This window comes from Cherax quadricarinatus, chromosome 3 (genome assembly GCF_038502225.1).
Source record: "Cherax quadricarinatus isolate ZL_2023a chromosome 3, ASM3850222v1, whole genome shotgun sequence".
NCBI lineage: Eukaryota > Metazoa > Arthropoda > Malacostraca > Decapoda > Parastacidae > Cherax > Cherax quadricarinatus.
In genome coordinates, this window is record NC_091294.1 from 1427558 (window position 1) to 1451755 (window position 24198).

The window sequence follows — 24198 nt, forward strand, 5'->3', positions numbered from 1 at the left end:
GCCCACTCTGTCCGTGTCCCCACGTAGGCGCCGTGAGCGAGTCTGGTTTTGTTGATGCTTGAGTGAACACTAACCTGCGCTCTCATTCAAACATTTTACGATTATTTCATTGTGTTTAGTGCTTGTGGAACTGTGAAATAAGCTACAATGGGAGGAATGAAACTTGCTAGTGGTACCCCTGAGGTAAAGAAAGTGAGAAACACCATAAATGTGAAGAAGGAAATAATACAGAAGTGGAATGATGTCCAAATGTTGTGGAGAAGTACCACCCTGAGCAAGCTGAAACAAGCCATCTTTGCAACAAGTTCAGTGACAGAACCATGTCCCATTTTAGGGAAATGTTAAAGAGGGCACCAGAAACAGAGGACTGTGGACAGTTATTTTGTGAGACAGGGGTCCAGTGACTCTCAAGCTGGTCCTAGTGGCATTAAAAGAGAAGGGAAGTAACCCCAGAGAGGGCTTCGATACCTGAAGTCCTCATGGAGGGGGATTCTCCTTCCAAACACTAACCCCAACTCCCTCTCTCCTCTCTATCTTCCAGATGCCATCACCAAACTTCAATAAAGGTAAGTAAAATGTTATTTTATATGTTTATTTAAATTTATTAATATATAATTGAACACTATATTTGTTGTGTGCATGTAAAACTATAATTAATCTCTATAAAATGTATTTTTTTTGTGAATATTTTTGGGTTTCTGGAATGGATTAATTGTATTTCCATTATTTCTTATGGGAAACATTGCTTCGCTTTTCAGACTTTTCTAATTTAGAACGAACTCCTGGAACGGATTAAGTTCGATATTTGAGGTTCCACTGTACAAGAAACTGCCCGTTTACCTATTTCAACTACCAAATAAAGCAGTCAGAATTTGGTAATTAGGCCAATTTCACATAAAATTTAAAAATTGCCAATTTAAAAATAGGGACCAGAATAAACAATATAGACATTCCTGGCACTAAAAAACATTTCCTCTGTTCATTAGTTATGTCCCCAGACCTCTCCTATATTATGCTTGCTTTCCATTTTGAGTTTTTGTTCACACAAAAAATAGATTTACTGCTATGCAGACTACTTGAAGGTGAATGTCATCTTAATCCTTTCAGGGTCAAGAGGCCCTCTCCTAAACTTGTTCTCAGGGACGAAAATTTTTCGAAAAAAAAAAAAAATGTTTTTCTTGTGAAATGATAGAGAATCTTTTTCCAATCATAATGACACCAAAAGTATGAAATTTGATGGAAAACTTATGGAATTATGCTCTCACGAAGTTAGCGGCTCGACGATGTTTATGCATCAGCGATTTTGCCCACTTGGAGCCCTATTTTCGGCCAATTCCAATGTACCAGTCGACAAAAATCATAACTATTTCGCTAGAACTCCACTTTTTATATTGAGTGAGTACAAGAAATCATCCATTTACAGATTTTGACTATCCAATAAAGTGGTCAGAAATTGGCAATTTTGCCAACTGACACAAATTTCAAAAGATGCCAATTTCCAAATAGGGTCCAGAATAAACAAGACAGACATTCCTGGCACTAAAATAACATTTTCTCTGTTCATTAGTCATGTCCCCACGCCCCTCTTACATTTCTTTTGCTTTCCACTTTGAATTTTTATTCTCACAAAAAAATAGATTTACTGTTATGCTGACTACTGCATTAGTGTTGAAATGGTATAAATAATATCAGCGCACTTGTGAAAGAATATCAGACTCACCAGGTGATGTGTATTGGACACATGGCATGATTTGTTTACTTTTGAACTTTGGCAAAAATCGAACATCTCTGCTACTTTGAGCTCTATATTAAGGTACTTTTCATAATGAAAACCAATCAAAATCATCTCAATTTCTGTAATATGTCTTCCATTCTATAAAATGAGACCAGGAAAACTAGAATACAACCATAAATACCATACGAAAATACACTGCAAAATCGCTGTTTTAAACCAAAAACACGGTCGGAGTTTTTTTTTTCTCATTATGCACTGTGTGCTGCAGGATTTTTTTTATACTATGCACACTGACTACATAGACCCATTCTTTCATATGTAGGCCTACCAGCTTTCTCTCACTAGATTTGAAGGCACTAGAATTTATGTGTACTAGTATGGCACCAGCCCTGAAAGGGTTAAATCATCGTAAATTTACTTTGCATGCTCACAGATATATCTTGCAGGCACTGTATCTCCCTTCGTCTGCTTCTCTCCTATCTCCTATCTTTTTGTTTGATAATAGTCGAGATGACTCATTGTGATAAGACATACTCACACACCAATACACTAAATTCAAACCCCTTCATCATGTTTTTTCACAATTTCTTGCCTGATCCTCAAAGAAATTGCCTGCTTACTATGCACTTTAGGACCATGACGACTTGCTAACACAAAAGATGGCATAAATAAAATAACAAATGCAGCCACAAAGGATAAATAATTCAGAGTTAGTACAGGTAATACATATGTTAGCTTCAAGCTAAAGTAGAAATAATAAACTGTTGTACACAAGCTGCTACTGGCTGAGATGCTGAGTGGCTGCTAAGCCACTCCCACACCACACCCCCAATGATGCTCCTGTTGGCTCAGACACCACCCAAGAGAAAAGTATTTGCACTGCTGGGTGGCTGAGGCCCACACATGTATGCCGACCATCGTACACATATTGTATATCAAATTTAGTGTGGCAACTAAAACTAAATTTCTCTACAAGGTTAATTCATAACTCAAAATTATTGTAACTCAAGGGACCACTGTATATCAGTGGTGTAATTCCATTTAGTAATTTTGAAGTCTAATAATAAAAGAAAAATAGAGTTCAATAATGGCACAAGGTTGCTATAAAACCAATATTACAAGGAAGGTTTGTTTAACAAAAAATTAGCAAAACTTTAAGCCATTTTTCCTTATGGAGGATGACTAGTTAGAACAGCTTTACTCAAAGAAACTTCTATCAATTTACAATATGTATTGTTAGTTATTTACCTTTAAGGTCACGGTGCAAAATCTTGTTATCGTGAAGGTATGCCAGCCCGGCCAGTACCTGTTTGGTGTACTTCAAGATGACATGTTCAGAGAAGGTACCATACTTGTCCAGCATGGTTGCTACTGAGCCACCAGCCATCCACTCAGTGAAAACTGAGAAAGATGTTGAATGTCTAGAGGCACCCAAGAGCCGCACAATATTGGAATGACGTAAACGAGACATAATAAGGATTTCTTCTTCGACTGATGCTTCCACTCTTTCTTGCTCCTCCTCATTGTTTCGACAGAATGAGACCTGCTTGACAGCCATCAAAGTGCCAGTCTGCACATCACGAGCTTGATAACACGAGGAGAATGCACCTGTGCCCAACAGAGGTCCTCGCACCCAATCCCTGCCCTCCTCATACTGTCCACCCTCCACATTCTGAAAACAGTTACACAATTAGTAAAATGCACATACATTTTTTATTTTTTTTTATTATCACACCGGCCGATTCCCACCAAGGCAGGGTGGCCCGAAAAAGAAAAACTTTCACCATCATTCACTCCATCACTGTCTTGCCAGAAGGGTGCTTTACACTACAGTTTTTAAACTGCAACATTAACACCCCTCCTTCAGAGTGCAGGCACTGTACTTCCCATCTCCAGGACTCAAGTCCGGCCTGCCGGTTTCCCTGAATCCCTTCATAAATGTTACTTTGCTCACACTCCAACAGCACGTCAAGTATTAAAAACCATTTGTCTCCATTCACTCCTATCAAACACGCTCACGCATGCCTGCTGGAAGTCCAAGCCCCTCGCACACAAAACCTCCTTTACCCCCTCCCTCCAACCCTTCCTAGGCCGACCCCTACCCCGCCTTCCTTCCACTACAGACTGATACACTCTTGAAGTCATTCTGTTTCGCTCCATTCTCTCTACATGTCCGAACCACCTCAACAACCCTTCCTCAGCCCTCTGGACAACAGTTTTGGTAATCCCGCACCTCCTCCTAACTTCCAAACTACGAATTCTCTGCATTATATTCACACCACACATTGCCCTCAGACATGACATCTCCACTGCCTCCAGCCTTCTCCTCGCTGCAACATTCATCACCCACGCTTCACACCCATATAAGAGCGTTGGTAAAACTATACTCTCATACATTCCCCTCTTTGCCTCCAAGGACAAAGTTCTTTGTCTCCACAGACTCCTAAGTGCACCACTCACTCTTTTTCCCTCATCAATTCTATGATTCACCTCATCTTTCATAGACCCATCCGCTGACACATCCACTCCCAAATATCTGAATACGTTCACCTCCTCCATACTCTCTCCCTCCAATCTGATATTCAATCTTTCATCACCTAATCTTTTTGTTATCCTCATAACCTTACTCTTTCCTGTATTCACCTTTAATTTTCTTCTTTTGCACACCCTACCAAATTCATCCACCAATCTCTGCAACTTCTCTTCAGAATCTCCCAAGAGCACAGTGTCATCAGCAAAGAGCAGCTGTGACAACTCCCACTTTGTGTGTGATTCTTTATCTTTTAACTCCACGCCTCTTGCCAAGACCCTCGCATTTACTTCTCTTACAACCCCATCTATAAATATATTAAACAACCACGGTGACATCACACATCCTTGTCTAAGGCCTACTTTTACTGGGAAAAAATTCCCCTCTTTCCTACATACTCTAACTTGAGCCTCACTATCCTCGTAAAAACTCTTCACTGCTTTCAGTAACCTACCTCCTACACCATACACTTGCAACATCTGCCACATTGCCCCCCTATCCACCCTGTCATACGCCTTTTCCAAATCCATAAATGCCACAAAGACCTCTTTAGCCTTATCTAAATACTGTTCACTTATATGTTTCACTGTAAACACCTGGTCCACACACCCCCTACCTTTCCTAAAGCCTCCTTGTTCATCTGCTATCCTATTCTCCGTCTTACTCTTAATTCTTTCAATTATAACTCTACCATACACTTTACCAGGTACACTCAACAGACTTATCCCCCTATAATTTTTGCACTCTCTTTTATCCCCTTTGCCTTTATACAAAGGAACTATGCATGCTCTCTGCCAATCCCTAGGTACCTTACCCTCTTCCATACATTTATTAAATAATTGCACCAACCACTCCAAAACTATATCCCCACCTGCTTTTAACATTTCTATCTTTATCCCATCAATCCCGGCTGCCTTACCCCCTTTCATTTTACCTACTGCCTCACGAACTTCCCCCACACTCACAACTGACTCTTCCTCACTCCTACAAGATGTTATTTCTCCTTGCCCTATACACGAAATCACAGCTTCCCTATCTTCATCAACATTTAACAATTCCTCAAAATATTCCTTCCATCTTCCCAATACCTCTAACTCTCCATTTAATAACTCTCCTCTCCTATTTTTAACTGACAAATCCATTTGTTCTCTAGGCTTTCTTAACTTGTTAATCTCACTCCAAAACTTTTTCTTATTTTCAACAAAATTTGTTGATAACATCTCACCCACTCTCTCATTTGCTCTCATACATATTTAACAAAATTCTTGAATATTATAGCCAAAATGTCTTCAGGTAACTATGTACTATTTTATATAAAATAATTTACAGTGGTACCTTGGGATACGAACTTAATTCGTTCCAAAAGGCTGTTCGAGTGTCAATACTGAATGAATTTGTTCCCATAAGGAATAATGTAAATTAGATTAATCTGTTTCAGACCCCCAAAAATACGCTTACAAAAGCACTTACATAAATACACTTACATAACTGTTCGAGTTTTGAGCTGTTCGTATCCCGAGGTACCACTGTATATATGGTATAGCATATGAGTATCTAAAATGTATTTATTCTCATCCAAGTCGTACTACTAAATAAGTTTCATAAAGTACATAATACTCATTAACCTTAATAATTCCACAGTAAAGAAGACTGATAAGTTTATGTTCATACCTGCTCGTAAGGGTGTAGGGATTCATCAAGGTGGGCCGGAAGAAGGTCGAGGCCTGGGATAATTGGTAGCGGAGCCTCATGTACTGTCCAAGGATCTTTGCTTTCTTGTGCACTACCTTCACTTTGAAATAGTGATGGAGGACTCTCTTGAACTGGTGTACAGTGTGGTACAGTGGGAGTGGCAGGAGTACTCACTACATCTTTGAAGGAGAACTGTGGTGGTGCTACAGACCCTAGAGGTGTCTGAGGAGACACATCTAGAGCATCACTATGGCTCTGTGACAGTCCACCTTTGCTGAGAACACCACCGATTTTTATGGGACTCCATCGCTGATGTCGTTGTATAGGTGACACCAATAAATTTTGTACAATGAAGGGGACATCATTCTTCGGCCTTGTTTTGTGATAGAGACGTAATTTTGCTTGCTTTTCTTTAAATTTGGCTTCAAAACAATCTAATGGCAGATGAGTAGGTCTAGGTGGAGAGGAAGTAGGTCCGGCTGAGCTTTTATTTGTTCTTTCCACATCTTTCTTTAGAGTTGCTGAGATTACAGGTTGACGTGCAGGTGACTGTGAAGATGATCTCAAAGCTGATAACATTCTTGATGGTGAATGAGAAACCGAACGCACAAGTCGTGGTCCAGCAGTGTCACCAAGATCCCACGTACCTAGACTCAACTTCCCCTCCAAGCGTGCAAGAGTGGCTTTCCTGTCACTGTGTTGGCCCTGCATGGAACGTAGTCGTCGTTTGAGACGCATCTGTAATGACACATCCAACTTTGCAAGCATGTCACAAACTTGGTGGAATACTGCAGGTTCAGCTGCAGCAAACCTTGCTCCACATATATACACACGGCGTGCTAACTTACTAACAGTTGCATGGCTACTCCCCAAGGCCTTAAAGGCAAACTCTACTACAGTCATTAAACGGTCATAGTTTTGAAGTTTGTAACCAGACTCTGCTGGCTGAAGTGGCACATACTGCAACTGAAATTCCGATGGGAACTCATCAACAAGGCGGTCAAGTACACAGAGGCGCCCAAGGAGCCACTGCCATGGAGCCTCTGAAGGAGGAGTGTCTTCCAAAATGCAAGAGAGAATAAAAGAGATGCCTCCAAGACCAGGGGTGGAAGCCGACACCTGAGTAGCTAATGCCAGTTCCCCATCCTGACCACGACAGAGCTCCAATATTGAATCCACACTAATCTGTGATGTACGTCTGTTGCCATCAGCACACTTCAGAAGTAATGTGTGGACAAGCGGACGGAACAACTCTTGAAGCGCTGTCACTTGGCTTCCAGATGAAGGACTAAGGTGAGATAACAACACTCTCAAACATCGCAAACATGCCAGGTACACTTTGTAAACAGGATCATTCGCCACCTGGGCGAGAATATTAGCACAACAATGGATTACTTGGCGCCTTTTCTCCTCAGCTGTTACCAGTCTGTCCCAATGTAACACTTTAACCACCTGTAAGATAAAATATATAATACTTTTAGTTCAAATATACCTAAATATATCTACCTGTACTTTCAGTTTGCCATTTAGAAAAGAAAACAAGTGAAATCTTTTTCAAATCAATAATAAATGTTATGAAGTAAGAAAACAGCTTAAGATAATGTTGCATGAGGACACAGCAAAACTCTTTTTACCTTAGTACTGTAAACAGTATATAAAAAGCTAAACCATTTCCCTTATACTTACTTCATGTGCAAGTCTCCTCAGACCAGTTTCTCTCACAGCCCAGTCACGTGAGAAAAGACATGATACAAGTTCTTTGCCGAAGACATGAACCCAGCCAGCAGCAGTTGACTCATGCTCTGCAGGTATAGGCTCACTTCTGGGTAGTGGCACTGGCTCCTCAGAGGCACTCACTACAATGGCTGCTGACACCTCCCCTGTTATATATGATCAAATTGTGAAAACTGAAAATTTAAAAGTTTAAACAAAGCAACAGTATCCAGATAAACTTTGAAATTGAAAATAAATACAGGTTTCCCTCGCTCTATTCAAATTTACTGTTTGAATTTGCTTATATTTTGGGACCCAATTTCTACCAGGAATTCACTATAGACGATAAAAATTCAATTATACAAATGGAGTGGTTGGTCAAGGTTAACTTTTTGCTCGTATGTGATCACTCAGGCCCGGCACCACTTGGTATATTAACAATATTATTCTAAACTAGTTTTTATGAATGGTATACAATACAGACAAAATGAAGAATTAGATACATGTGCAACATCTCGGTATCTTTAATTTGTAGACTTTTTGCCATCTAGGATGGCAAAACATCCACAAATTGAAGATACCTAGATGTTGCACATGTGTTTAATTCTACTCTAAACTAGTTTACTTAATAGAAAAAAAAAACAGATTTGGGCACGGTAAATCTGATGAGCCTATTCAAAATTAAATCTTATGGTTGGTTTTCAGTTTAAATATTTTGTGCCTAAAAAATGGAAACTGAGCCTGACAGCTTTTAACAATATCTCCAAATATGACTTTTAACTAGTTTATTTTGAAAATAATGAGTATATTTTTACTGAAATCCTATGTTTGGTGTTCAACTGTGGTGTCTTGTGCCAAGACAAAACCAAGGGAACATCTGACTAGAAGTTGTCTTTGACACAAAATTGTCACTAGGGGTGGACCAGAGGGAGGACCCTACATTCACAGGTTCATAACAGCTACACTTCAATGCAGAGACAGGCTGCCAGCTTGGTGGTAGAGGGAGGGTGAGACAGAAGAGGACAATGATTGAACTTTTTATTTTTTCCTTGTTTGTTTTTCAACCAGTTGCATTTATTTTTGTTATATGACTGTTCGGTGTTTATCTGATGTGCTCATAATTTTCTGGTAAAAATGAGTAAATAAATGTGGATTTTTTTAATGATTTATTGTTTATGGATTATGGTTGAAAATTTTATTTTATTTTTATCAGTCTCTTACCAACTTTATATCTTTTATCTATACTATATGACCATTTATTACATGTGTGGTAAGTTCATATTATTTTGGAATTTGCAAAGTCTAAGAATGCACATTAATCTTTTTTGGGGTATGATTGGTATGCTTTATTAGAATTCATTTTAGGCACCATCAGATTTTGTATTTATTGATTTTGTATTTATTGAAAGAGTTAAATAGTTTAGGAGAATAATCAGAGTAGACAAGTAATGGAAAATAAGGAAGAATTGTAATTAGACATAAAACATGGTATGCAATAATCATCTAAATATTTTCAATTCGTTTGTATTAACTTTCATTATTATAATTATGTGACATGAAAAGTATCAACCTGAGAAAGTGTTCACACCTCTAACAGTTGGTGGATACAGTGATCCACCTGCAGGTGAGGAGTAGGCTGAGTCTGTGTATGGTGACTGGGTGTAGGGGTAACCTGATAAGGAACGCGACATTAATGCAGAACCAGTTGGACTCTGTCGTCCGCTGCTGCAAACTCCTGAAAATATCATACAGGTACCTTTAATAATAATATTAATGCAGTAATAATAATAGTAGTAATAATAATAATGTAATATTCACACACATTTTTTCATTGTATAATTGTATATTTCACAGTATTATCACTAGAGCATTTGCTACTGGTAAAGTTACCAGGTCATACTGACCTGAGAAACTGGCACTCATCAGTGGGTAGGCATAGTCAGGTGCCAGGGGCTGGGACCAGGCAGCTGAAGGAGAGGTAGAATGTACAGATGTGCTGCCTGGTGTGGGTGTGAGGCGAGGGTGGTGTTTGAGAGGCCAAGGTGCCCGACACAGAGGACACAGGAGGGGCTGGCCCTGGGCATTTCGATCAGCAGCCCAGACAGCCATGCAGTGGTGATGTAGCAGGTTACGACACCCAGCCTCACACATTACCAGGCTCTCTCCTTCCACCATACACATTAGGCAGATTGGACACTGAGAGTCGTCATCACTGTAAGAATCAGACACCAAAAATATTAAAGTAAAAATCAGATATCTGAGGTATGTGACTATATTACTGTATGCATGTTAGAATATACTGTTGCATATGTAAGCAACAAAATAAAATAATTACAGCCTCTCCTCACTTAACGACGGAGTTCTGTTCCTGAGACCACGTTGTTTATCGCTAAGTGAGGAGCATACTATAATGGTAGTGGGTTTGTGTCAACCATCTTTGATATTGTTTTAATGTCACTTCTGCACCATTTATAACATTTCTGGTATATTTTTAAATGCTTGGCATGTCAGGCATGCATACTGGTCAGAGAGCCCATCGTAAACCCAAGGCATTGTTGAACGAGAACGTCACTAAGTGAGGAGAGGCTGTAATTCTGAACTGTTTAATCTACAAACATAAGTTTCAAGTTTTGCATGGTACCTTAACATGCACAATTTTTACTGGTTTTCTTTAAATTACAGATTTAAAAATGCACAAGTTTAAAAATGACATCGATGAACCTGTGTGGTATAAATTCAATTGAATGTCATGACAACCAATGCTAGTATACACCAACCATCCGACTTACGACCGAGTTCGGTTCCAAGAAACCGGTCGTAAGTCGAAATGGTCGTAAGTTGAACTTTACTACTGAATATCAACAAAACATTTTTGTAATGACTTTATTTTATTGTTTTATTTTGGTATTTCATGTTTTACTTTACTTTTTATGTTGTTAGTACTGTATTTTATACTGTAAGGTTTAGGATAAACACTGTGTACAACACAAATAGTTGTTTATTTCCCAGAAATTTGGCATAAAAAACACGGTTGTAAGTTGAGTGGTCGTAAGTCGAGCAGGTCGTTAGTCGGATGGTAGGTGTACTTCTATTTACATCACTGAACCCTTCATTACTCTGAAGCATGTATTCACATCACCTCGCTGGAACACTTCATCTACTAAACGTCTCTCTGTGGTCAACAGTGTCTGTACATGTCAACAGTGCTCAATGACCCATACAGATTTACTTTTACTTTTCTAATATAATGGATAACTAGTGTAATGAACACTTGTCAGTCCTCAATGATAAGCCACATGGAGACACAAGCTCAGAAGATTAATTGATATGTATATTTTAATCCCCTTTTAGGATCATCATCAGAAGAGGATTGAAATACACAGATCAATTAATCTTCTGAGGTTCTAATACAATAATACATACAAAAAACATAATAATTAGGTAGTAGGTTGGCAGACATCAACCACCCAGGGAGGCACTACCATCCTGCCAAGCGAGTGTAAAACAGAAACCTGTGGCTGCTGTACATGATGGTAGGATTTCTGGTGTCTTTTTTCTGTCTCATAAACATGCAAGATTTCAGGCACATCTTGCTACTTCTACTTACACTTACGTCACACTACACATACATGTAAAGAAATATATATACACACCCCTCTGGGTTTTCTTCTACTGTATTTTCTTATAGTTCTTGTTCTTGTTTATTTCCTCTTATCCCCATGGGGAAGTGGGATAGAATTCTTCCTCCATAAACCATGTGTGTCGTAGGAGGCGACTAAAATGCCGGGAGCAAGGGGCTAGTAACCTCTTCTCCTGTACACATTACTAAATTTAAAAAAAGAAACTTTCGTTTTTCTTTTTAAGTCACTCTACCTTGTTGGGATATGACTGGTTTGTTGAAAAAATGAACATAAAAATAAATAAACATTAAAATAAACAGTGATTATGTGTGAGTGAGGTGAAAGTGTTGAATGATGATGAAAGTACATATTTTCTTTTTGGGGATTTTCTTTCTTTTTGGGTCACCCTGCTTTGGTGGGAGACGGCCAACTTGTTAAAAAAAAAAAAAATAATAATAATCATGATAAATCAAATTACTGCATACACACATAGGAGACACACTCATAATGATGTTTTGGTCCAACTTGGACCATTAGCTAGTCACACATAAGTGCAAAGAGAAGGGAGCCAGCATATACATGAGAGGGAGGAAGGGGGGCAGGAAAAGTAGAAGGGGAGGAGGAAATAATATTGCAGCAACAACAGCAGTAATGCAACAGTAATGGAGGTAGCAATAAGAAAGTAGCAGTGGTAGTGAAAAAAAAGGGTGCAGAGAGTGGAGTGTTAGCAAAGAAATAGTAATAGCAACAGAATAACAGTGAAGGTAATCTATAAGAACAAGTGAACAGAGAAGCACTGCAGGGGAGCTAATGGCCCATGGTGGTAGGACAAAATCCTCTGTGGGGCAAAAACCCCATAGGACAGAACCCACTTAGGCAGAAGACAGGAATGGCAATGAGAATATAGAAAAGGTATGAAGAGGTAAGGTGAGAAGGAGATAAAGATCAGATCAAGTCATGAGTGTTCTGAAGTTTGGATCATTTGACAATGTAATGATGTCATACAGTGAATTCGTTGACACATTAGGGAGGCACTGAGAAATACACAACTGCTCTGCCTGTGGTTTACTGGTAAAAGTTTGTGATGTCTGCCAGGCATAATCCTATGGGGTCTGTGTCTACATCCCAACTGACTATGCCCGCAGATGAAGCCGGGGTTTGAACTCATACAGGTCAGGGTTGTGACTTTTCAGTGACTCTAGGTAACTGTCACATTCCTATATTGTGACACTGGTAATGGTCTCCTACTACTGACAATGAGAATGGAAGGTATCAACAGGGACAAACCTGTGTGACCACAAAGACTCTGCACATTTTGGTGACCACAATATTTTTGTATAAACAAATTTTTATAGTTAAGAAAATAAATTTTTCTCAAACCAAAGAATATATACAACTTATAAAATTTAAACTAAAATGAACATTCTCTCTCATTTTCTCATGCCAAACATTATTATTTCTTATTTTCTCATTGAAAGTAATCAGTGTTTGACTAAGTTAATATGGAAAATTTTCTTCTTTTGTTTTCTTATTTAGTATCATAATATACCAATAGCTGAACTTGGCTTTCAACTGAGTGCCTAGGTGAAGGTGCAATCCAAGTACCTACGTGAGTATGCAACTTGGAATGAAATGAGTACCTATGTGGGTATGTAACTGGTCAAACCAGACAAATGTTAACTTTATTTGCCAGGAAAACTTGTCACGTGATTGTGACGTGTCACAATCACATGACAATTAGCGCAGGCAGGTGCCTTTGATAGGATCCGAGAGTTTATCTACTCCTGGCGCCCGGCCATAGGCCAGGCTCATCTGGTGTTTGCCTGGTTAACCAGACTGTTGCTGCTGGTGGTCTGCCAACCCACATATCCATCACAGCCTGGTTGATCTGGCACCTGGTGAAAATATTTGTCCAGTTTCCTCTTGAAGACTTCTTGTCCCAGCAGTGTTTCTGATATTTTCTGGCAAGATATTAGATAATCTGAGGCCCCAGATATTGATACAGTGTTCTCTTATTATACCTACTACACCCCTTCTTTTCAATGGGGGGTTTATTTTGTACTTCCTTCCTTATCTCTCACTCCAGGTATAAATTATCAATCATTCTCTTTCCTTCGCTCCAGTGAGAACATAATTAAGACTTTTAAGGCAAAGCGACTGGTATTCACTACAGTGCTTGGTCACTATGACTGGTATTCACTACAGTGCTTGGTCACTATGACTGGTATTCACTACAGTGCTTGGTCACTATGACTGGTATTCACTACAGTGCTTGGTCACTATGACTGGTATTCACTACAGTGCTTGGTCACTATGACTGGTATTCACTACAGTGCTTGGTTACTATGACTGGTATTCACTACAGTGCTTGGTCATATGACTGGTATTCACTACAGTGCTTGGTCACTATGACTGGTATTCACTACAGTACTTGGCCACTATGGCTGGTATTCACTACAGTGCTTGGTCACTATGTGACATCCTCTCTCCTATCTGCTGTTGTTCCTTCCTCATCATCATCACCACTACTCTCTCTCACTTACTCACTCACTTAGTAGAAGCACACTGCGTTGAATGTGTCAATACAAAAGCATTAGAAGAGTAGTTTCTTACCTTTCAGAGTTATGTACAAATAACCTTACAAGGTAGGCTTCTCAATACAGAAAAGTTTAAATTTTTTATACATTTTGGTTACACTTTGAACTTACCTACTAGCTGAATCAGGATGAGACGAAGGTGGACCAGTAGGTGTCGAGGGACTTGATCGGACGCCTTTACCTCCAGCTGGTTGTTCTCCAACCACACCACTCCCCCCACTCTGACGTTGCTCTCGTGCTCTAACTGCCTTCTTTAGCCGTTCTTCATATGCTCCCATTAGCTGCTCAATCTGGAAATTTTATAAAAATATTACAAAAAGTGCTCTTCAGTGACCTCAAATGTCTAACTTGCACAAGCCATCTCATACCATTTTTTTAAAATACTACAAACATTTAATCATAAGACCATGTACTGAAAAAAAAAAAATTAAAATACACTTGACATCATACTGCACAGTATGGTATGTATAAGCAAATATAAGTATGAAAAGATAATGCAGAGATCAAAGTGTTACAGTGAAGCACATGAACCACTGTGCCGTATCAAAACAAATATTTTATTTCAAAGTGTTTAATGCAAATTTTGTATAAAAACATAATAAAGCAATCCTCTCTTAACAAGGGTTCAATATCTTGTAACTGGATTCAGATCTATTACAACTGAATAGTGAGGATGCACATCTGCTATGCAATGCCTTGGATGCAAAATATGACAACTGTTGCAGTAGCTCATATTGGCCAAGGCTTCTGTTGAATGAGAAAACAAACACAATGTAAGGTTTGCACTCTAGAGAGGAGTGTAAAATTCCTTTGAATTCAATGCTTATGTTTTGAAACGCCAAAGTAAATTTGCTTTCAACATAAACTTGTTCCTTTGCCCTACAATTTGCGATATCTAAATTCATGTATTCCCAGTGATTTCTAGCAAATTATTTCTAAGATTCGTTGGCACTTTACAAGGTAATTTTTTTTTTGTTTGTTTGAAACCCAATGCAGACATTTATTGTAAATGTGCTTAGTAAATTTCCCACACTCCACACTCAAATCTCCTCTTTCCATTTATGACATTCAATATTAACCCTATCACTGTCCATGTGTTTAGATCTATGTTTCGAGAGTTTATCTACATTTGGAGCTCAGGTCTCTCATATATGTTGTGAGCAGAATGGATCTGTGTGGCAAGTATGCATAGAATAAAAAAAATCCTGCCCCACATGGTGCATGATGGGAAAAGTAAGCTTCTGACCTTGTGTTTGGTTTAAAATAGCAAATCTGAGGTGTTTTCTTGGATTATTTTTATGGTTTTATTGGCTGTTTCTTCATATTAATTGGCAGAATGGAAAGCAGAGATGATTTTGTTGGTTTCAGGAGCTCAGGTAGCTTGAAAGCTGCTCAAATACAGCCTCTCCTCACTTAATGATGGAGTTCCATTCCTAAGACGATGCCAGTAAACAAATTCATTGTGCTAAGCAAGGAGCATAATATAATGGTAGTGGGTTTGTGTCAACCATTTTTGATATTGTTTTAATGTCACCTTTGCACCATTTATAATATTTTTAGTATATTTTTAAATGTTTATACAGTAGTGTACTGTATATTGTAATATACAGAATAGAGGAAATCAGCTCTAATATACATTATTTAGGTATGAATGCTGGTGAGAGAGCCCATCATAAATTACCATAGCAGTGACCTCCATCGAAGACACCGCAAGACTTCAAGCGGACATCAACCAAATCTTCGAATGGGCCACTCAAAATAATATAAAGTTCAACGAGGAGAAATTTCAACCACTCAGATATGGGAAACTCGAAGAAATTAAAAATGTATCAGGGTATATGACAAATTCTAATCATACAATAGAGCAGAAAAGTAATGTGAAGGACCTGGGAGTGATAATGCCAGAGGATCTTGTCTTCAAAGACCACAACAATGTATCTACCTCATCTGCTAGGAAAATGAAAGGATGGATAATGAGAACCTTCAAAACTAGGGACGCCAAGCCCACGATGATTCTCTTCAAATCGCCTGTGCTCTCTAGGCTGAAATACTGCTGTACACTAATGGCTTCTTCAAGGCTGGCGACACTGCAGACCTGGAGAGTGTACAAAGAGCTTTCACGGCACACACAAGTATGATAAGGCACCTAAACTACTGGGAACATTTGAAGGTCCTTGATCTGTATTCCCTGGAATGCAGGCGAGAGAGATACATAATAATATACACTTGGAAGGTCCTGGAGGTATTGGCGCCAAACCTGCACATGAAATTCACTCCTTACGAAAGCAAAAGTCTCGGCAAAAGATGCAACATTCCTCCGATGAAAAGCAGGGGCACCACGAGTACATTGAGACAATACATTATGTGTCCGTGGCCCCCGACTGTTCAATTGCTTCCCAGCATACATAAGGGGGATTACCAATAGACCCCTGGCTGTCTTCAAGAAGGCACTGGACAGGCACCTAAAGTCAGTACCTGACTAACCAGGCTGTGATTCGTACGTCAGCTTGCATGGGGCCAGCAGCAACAGCCTGGTTGGTCACCCCCTGATCCACCATGAGGCCTGGTCTCAGACCGGGCCGTAGGGGCATTGACCCCCCGAAACCCTCTCCAGGTAAACTCCAGGTAAGTCCGAGTCATCAGTGAACGAGTATGTCGTAAAGTGAGGAGAGGCTGTAGCAGAAATACTGTATTCTATTTTTTGACGACTTTCCTGAGGATGGATAAGGCCCCCCCCCTTATATACCCCCAGGTCTGTTTTATGGGTTTTTAATAGGTCCAATACAAGTACTGGGATGCTGTAAACCATGACCAATCATTCCTGGTTATATTTTATTATCTGAGAAATAGAAAAAATCTTAACTTTTTGTGTAGCTTTGATGAGTTTCTAGAGTTTTTCTACTACTGGAGGACAAATGGAGAGGCCTGAGGATGTGATTAATGAACAGAGGAAATGTTGCTTTAGTGTCTGGAATGTTTACAGTATTTATTTGGGACTTTCTTTTTTAAACTGGATTCTTTTTAATTTTGTGCAAAATTGGCCAAATTACAAAATTCTGTGTATTTTATAGGATAATTATAATATGAGGCAAGAATAAAGGAGCCATTAGGTTGCTTTGGACCTATTTGGATCTATCTGGTTGCTATGGGTGGTTTCTTGTGCTTAATCAATAGAACAGAAGAATATTAGTATAATAGCTAAGATTTTGGACAAATTGGCTTAAAATACGACTCAAATTAGGCAAAATAATCTAGACCACTAACTTTGCACCTGTGTAATTCCATCATTTTTTTTATTTTTGGTGCCATTACTTTCAGAGAAAGATTCTCTACTGTTTCAAAAGAAAAAATATTAATTTTGGGGCTTCTGACAGTGAAGAGGTTTATGAGGTTTAAGCAACATTTAAAGCAATGTCACCTCTAACAACCTACCCAAAATCTGAAGAAAAAATATAATATACAAACAGCATTTAGTGGTATTTACAATTTCTGAATTTTTTAGAATGTCTCTTCATTTGATGCTGTAGATGTGTTCCAGGCCCATGGCAGCAGCACAATGCTCAGCCTGGTCGTAAAACTATATTTCTATACAGCAGGAATTTTCAATAATCTTGGCGAACCACACCAATCACAATCAGGAAATATATATCGCATATACAGAATTATCATTACAAAGAAGAACAGGCATAATAGTGAATTAATTTAAAGTAAATCAGCATACAATGAGGGAAACATATGTTAAGGAGTGTATAAACACAAATTTAAAAGGAGCATGATGCAATACTATACATATTACGTTTTACCCCAGCCACGGTGGCCCGTGGCCTGGTGGCAAAAGCTCTTGTTTCACACGCTGAGGGTCTGGGTTCAATTCCCAACAAGGGTGGAAACACTGGCATGTTTCTTTACACTGGTTGTCCACATTCACACATAAGTAAAACAATGGGTAACTGGGTCTTAGTCGACTGGTGTAGGTCGCATCATGGTTCAAAACTGACCTAATTTGCCCAAAATGCTCTACATGACAAGGGGCTTTCTATACAGTAGTATGTCATTGATGTCACCTTGGCCTGTAAACCTTGTACAAGTAACTGTAGATATATAGATGTATTATATTAAAAGGGAATTTAGTGATAAGGATTGTGGCAATGCAAAGGCTACAAAGATCATCATTATTATTGTAATCATGGAGAAGTACTAAACCTGCAGGAGTCATACAAGGCCTGTGGAATAGGAGGCAATCACATTTGATCTGAAGAAGAGAAACTTACCCTTAACCCTTTCAGGGTTGACAGGCCCTCTCCCAGACTTGTTCTCAGAGTCGACAAATTTTCAAAAAAAAAAAAAAAAATTATTTTTTCTTATGAAAAGACAGAGAATCTTTTCCCGATCATAATGACACCAAAAGTATGAAATTTGATGGAAAACTTATGGAATTATGCTCTTGCGAAGTTAGCGGTCTTGACGATGTTTACACATCGGCGATTTTGCCCACTTTGAGCCCTATTTTCGGCCAATTCCAGCGTACTAGTCAACAAAAATCATAAATATTTCGCTAGGACTTCATTTTTTCTATCGAATGAGTACAAGAAACCGCCCATTTGCTGATTTCAACTATCCAATAAAGTGGTCAGAATTTAGCAATTTTGCCAATTTCACACAAATTTCAAAAGATGCCAATTTCCAAATAGAGTCCAGAATAAACAAGAAAGACATTCCTGGCACTAAAATAACATTTCCTCTGCACATTAGTCACGTCCCCAGGCCCTCTTACATTCTTTTGCTTTCCGCTTTGAATTTTTATTCTCACAAAAAATAGAAGATTTACTGTTATGCAGACTACTGCATTAGTGTAGAAATGATATAAATAATATCAGTGCACTTGTGAAAGAATATCAGACTCAACAGGTGATGTGTATTGGACACATGGCATTATTTGTTTACTTTTGAACTTTGGCAAAAATCGAAGATTTCTGCTAATTTGAGCTCAATTTCAAGGTACTTTTCATTGTAAAACCAATCAAAATCATCTCAATTTCTGTAATATGTCTTCCATTCTATAAAATGAGACCAGGAAAACTAGAATACCATCATAAATAACATACAAAAATACAGTGCAAAGTCGCTGTTTTAAACCAAAAAAACTCAGTTTTTTTTTCTCATTACGCACTGTGTGCTGCAGGATTTTTTTTATTCTGCGCACGCTGACCACATAGACCCATTCTTTCATATGTAAACCTACCAGCTTTCTCTCACTAGATTTGAGGGCGCTAGAATTTAGGCATACTAGTACATTAAAAACCCTGGTGCGTAAGCCGTACTAGTACGTCAGAAACCCTGAAAGGGTTAACATATCTTTGACCCTTGCCTTTGCTGGGCTTTGAGTTTCCCTACTCTTGGAGCCTGGCCTGAGCCAGGCTTGTTTGTTGCTTGCCTGGTCAACCAGGTACCTCCATTTCATTGAATCAAGAACCTTTCATGAAAATTAATGGAGAGAAACCAGGTGCTGCTGTCAAAGATTTTAGTCTCTCATAGTTAACAGTGTCTAGTATCCATTTTCAATGAGAGGATCTGATAGCTAGTGCTCAGCATTGTGTGTGTGTGTGTGTGTGTGTGTGTGTGTGTGTGTGTGTGTGTGTGTGTGTGTGTGTGTGTGTGTGTGTGTGTGTGTGTGTGTGTGTGTGTACTCACCTAGTTGTACTCACCTAGTTGAGCTCCTGGCCCCGCCTCTCACTGGTCGCTACTAGGTCACTCTCCCTGAACCTTGAGCTTTATCATACCTCTGCTTAAAGCTATGTATGGATCCTGCCTCCACTACATCGCTTCCCAAACTATTCCACTTCCTGGCTACTTTGTGGCTGAAGAAATACTTCCTAACATCCCTGTGATTCATCTGTGTCTTCAACTTCTAACTGTGTCCCCTTGTTGCTGTGTCCCATCTCTGGAACATCCTGTCTTTGTCCACCTTGTCAATTCCTCACAGTATTTTCTATGTCGTTATCATGTCCCTCCTATCTCTCCTGTCCTCCAGTGTCGTCAGGTTGATTTCCCTTAACCTCTCCTCGTAGGACATACCTCTTAGCACTTTCTCTAGTTTCTTTACGTGCTTGGCTAGGTGTGGGTTCCAAACTGGTGCCGCATACTCCAGTATGGGCCTAATGTACACGGTGTACAGGGTCCTGAATGATTCCTTATTGAGATGTCGGAATGCTGTTCTGAGGTTTGCTAGGCGCCCATATGCTGCAGCATATTGAGTGAGGTTTGTAGTCTCTGGCCCCCATGACTGTACTCCATCTGTGGTCTTCTTTGCCCTTCCCCAATCTTCATGACTTTGCACTTGATAGGGTTGAACTCCAGGAGCCAATTGCTGGACCAGGTCTGCAGCCTGTCCAGATCCCTTTGTAGTTCTGCTTGGTCTTTGATCAAATGAATTCTTCTCATCAACTTCACATCATCTGCAAACAGGGACACTTCGGAGTCTATTCCTTTCGTCATGTCGTTCACAAATACCAGAAACAGCACTGGTCCTAGGACTGACCCCTGTGGGACCCCGCTGGTCACAGGTGCCCATTCTGACACCTCACCATGTACCATGACTCGCTGCTGTCTTCCTGACAAGTATTCCCTGATCCATTGTAGTGCCTTTCCTGTTATTCCTACTTGGTCCTCCAATTTTTGCACTAATCTCTTGTGTGGAAGTGTGTCAAATGCCTTCTTGCAGTCCAAGAAAATGCAATCCACCCATCCCTCTCTCTCTTGTCTTACTGCTGTCACCATGTCATAGAACTCCAGTAGGTTTGTGACACAGGATTTCCCATCCCTGAAACCATGTTGGCTGCTGTTGATGAGATCATTCCTTTCTAGGTGTTCCACCACTCTTCTCCTGATAATCTTCTCCATGACTTTGCATACTATACATGTCAGTGACACTGGTCTGTAGTTTAGTGCTTCATGTCTGTCTCCTTTTTTAAAGATTGGGACTACATTTGCTGTCTTCCATGCCTCAGGCAATCTCCCCGTTTCGATAGATGTATTGAATATTGTTGTTAGGGGTACACATAGTGCCTCTGCTCCCTCTCTCGGGACCCATGGAGAGATGTTATCCGGCCCCATTGCCTTTGAGGTATCTAGCTCACTCAGAAGCCTCTTCACTTCTTCCTCGGTTGTGTGTACTGTGTCCAGCACTTGGTGGTGTGCCCACCTCTCCGTCTTTCTGGAGCCCCTTCTGTCTCCTCTGTACTCACCTAGTTGTATTCACCTAGTTGAGGTTGCGGGGGTCGAGTCCGAGCTCCTGGCCCCGCCTCTTCACTGATCGCTACTAGGTCACTCTCCCTGAGCCGTGAGCTTTATCATACCTCTGCTTAAAGCTATGTATGGATCCTGCCTCCACTACATCGCTTCCCAAACTATTCCACTTACTGACTACTCTGTGGCTGAAGAAATACTTCCTAACATCCCTGTGATTCATCTGTGTCTTCAGCTTCCAACTGTGTCCCCTTGTTACTGTGTCCCATCTCTGGAACATCCTGTCTTTGTCCACCTTGTCAATTCCTCTAAGTATTTTGTGTGTCGTTATCATGTCCCCCCTATCTCTCCTGTCCTCCAGTGTCGTCAGGTTGATTTCCCTTAACCTCTCCTCGTAGGACATACCTCTTAGCTCTGGGACTAGTCTTGTTGCAAACCTTTGCACTTTCTCTAGTTCCTTTATTTGCTTGGCTAGGTGTGGGTTCCAAACTGGTGCCGCATACTCCAATATGGGCCTAACGTACACGGTGTACAGGGTCCTGAATGATTCCTTATTAAGATGTCGGAATGCTGTTCTGAGGTTTGCTAGGCGTCCATATGCTGCAGCAGTTATTTGGTTGATGTGCGCTTCAGGAGATGTGCCTGGTGTTATACTCACCCCAAGATCTTTTTCCTTGAGTGAGGTTTGTAGTCTCTGGCCCCCTAGACTGTACTCCGTCTGCGGTCTTCTTTGCCCTTCCCCAATCTTCATGACTTTGCACTTGGTGGGATTGAACTACAGGAGCCAATTGCTGGACCAGGTCTGCAGCCTGTCCAGATCCCTTTGTAGTTCTGCCTGGTCTTCGATCAAGTGAATTTTTCTCATCAACTTCACGTCATCTGCAAACAGGGACACCTCAGAGTCTATTCCTTCCGTCATGTCGTTCACAAATACCAGAAACAGCACTGGTCCTAGGACTGACCCCTGTGGGACCCCGCTGGTCACAGGTGCCCACTCTGACACCTCGCCACGTACCATGACTTGCTGCTGTCTTCCTGACAAGTATTCCCTGATCCATTGTAGTGCCTTCCCTGTTATCCCTGCTTGGTCCTCCAGTTTTTGCACCAATCTCTTGTGTGGAACTGTCAAACGCCTTCTTGCAGTCCAAGAAAATGCAATCCACCCACCCCTCTCTCTCTTGTCTTACTGCTGTCACCATGTCATAGAACTCCAGTAGGTTTGTGACACAGGATTTCCCGTCCCTGAAACCATGTTGGCTGCTGTTAATGAGATCGTTCCTTTCTAGGTGTTCCACCACTCTTCTCCTGATAATCTTCTCCATGATTTTGCATACTATACATGTCAGTGACACTGGTCTGTAGTTTAATGCTTCATGTCTGTCTCCTTTTTTAAAGACTGGGACTACATTTGCTGTCTTCCATGCCTCAGGCAATCTCCCTGTTTCAATAGATGTATTGAATATTGTTGTTAGGGGTACACATAGTGCCTCTGCTCCCTCTCTCAATACCCATGGGGAGATGTTATCTGGCCCCATTGCCTTTGAGGTATCTAGCTCACTCAGAAGCCTCTTCACTTCTTCCTCAGTTGTGTGCACTGTGTCCAGCACATGGTGGTGTGCCCCACCTCTCCGTCTTTCTGGAGCCTCTTCTGTCTCCTCTGTGAACACTTCTTTGAATCTCTTGTTGAGTTCCTCACATACTTCACGGTCATTTCTTGTTGTCTCTCCTCCTTCCTTCCTTAGCCTGATTACCAGGTCCTTGACTGTTGTTTTCCTCCTGATGTGGCTGTACAACAGTTTCGGGTCAGATTTGGCTTTCGCTGCTATGTCATTTTCATATTGTCTTTGGGCCTCCCTTCTTATCTGTGCATATTCGTTTCTGGCTCTATGACTGCTCTCCTTATTCTCCTGGGTCCTTTGCCTTCTATATTTCTTCCATTCCCTAGCACACTTGGTTTTTGCCTCCCTGCACCTTTGGGTAAACCATGGGCTCATCCTGGCTTTTTCATTATTCCTGTTACCCTTGGGTACAAACCTCTCCTCAGCCTCCTTGCATTTTGTTGCTACATATTCCATCATCTCATTAACTGGCTTCCCTGCCAGTTCTCTGTCCCACTGAACCCCGTTCAGGAAGTTCCTCATTCCTGTGTAGTCCCCTTTCTTGTAGTTTGGCTTCATTCGTCCTGGCCTTCCTGCTTCTCCCTCCACTTGTAGCTCTACTGTGTATTCGAAGCTTAAAACCACATGGTCACTGGCCCCAAGGGGTCTTTCATATGTGATGTCCTCGATATCTGCACTACTCAAGGTGAATACTAAGTCCAGCCTTGCTGGTTCATCCTCTCCTCTCTCTCTTGTAGTGTCCCTTACGTGTTGGCACATGAAGTTTTCCAGTACCACCTCCATCATCTTAGCCCTCCATGTATCTTGGCCCCCATGTGGGTCCAAGTTCTCCCAATCGATCTCCTTGTGGTTAAAGTCACCCATGATCAGGAGCTTTGCCCTGCATGCATGAGCTCTTCTGGCCACTCTAGCCAGTGTGTCAACCATCGCTCTATTGCTCTCGTCGTACTCTTGCCTTGGCCTCCTGCTGTTCTGTGGTGGGTTATACATCACTGCTATTACCACCTTGGGACCTTCAGAGTGAAGCGTTCCCGCTATGTAATCACTTTCTTCTCCGTTGTCTCCTCTCTCCAGCTCATCAAAATTCCAGCGATTTTTGATCAGCAATGCCACTCCTCCACCCCCCCTGTTCCCTCTGTCTTTCCTCAGGATTTGGTATCCCGTTGGAAAGATGGCATCTGTTATCATACCTGTAAGCTTGGTTTCTGTGAGAGCTATGATGTCCGGTGATGCTTCTTTGACTCTTTCATGCCACTCCTCCCACTTATTTGTTATTCCATCAGCGTTTGTGTACCATACCTTCAGTTTCCTTTCCAACACTGTGGTTTGGGGGGCCTGTGAGGGTGGGAGACCTGGTGGCATACTGTGGGATTCTATAGCTCGGTGTAGGGTGGAGGCTGTGGGTATGGATTGTAGTGTGTGTTGGGATGGTGTGATAGGTTGTATG

The 24198-nt window shown here is 40.7% G+C and overlaps 1 protein-coding gene across 1 annotated transcript in view; it reads right to left on the bottom strand.

Moving 5' to 3' along the window:
• LOC128706543 (mitogen-activated protein kinase kinase kinase 1) overlaps positions 1–24198 on the bottom strand; it is a 629143-nt gene that overhangs the window by 27075 nt on the left and 577870 nt on the right. Inside the window, exons 6-11 of the mRNA XM_070089965.1 lie at positions 13999–14177; positions 9575–9882; positions 9259–9405; positions 7644–7837; positions 5937–7409; positions 2984–3407 (exon numbers count right to left, since the gene is read on the bottom strand). Of these exons, the coding sequence (XP_069946066.1) occupies positions 2984–3407; positions 5937–7409; positions 7644–7837; positions 9259–9405; positions 9575–9882; positions 13999–14177 (2725 nt within the window). The remainder of the gene's footprint in view (positions 1–2983; positions 3408–5936; positions 7410–7643; positions 7838–9258; positions 9406–9574; positions 9883–13998; positions 14178–24198) is intronic.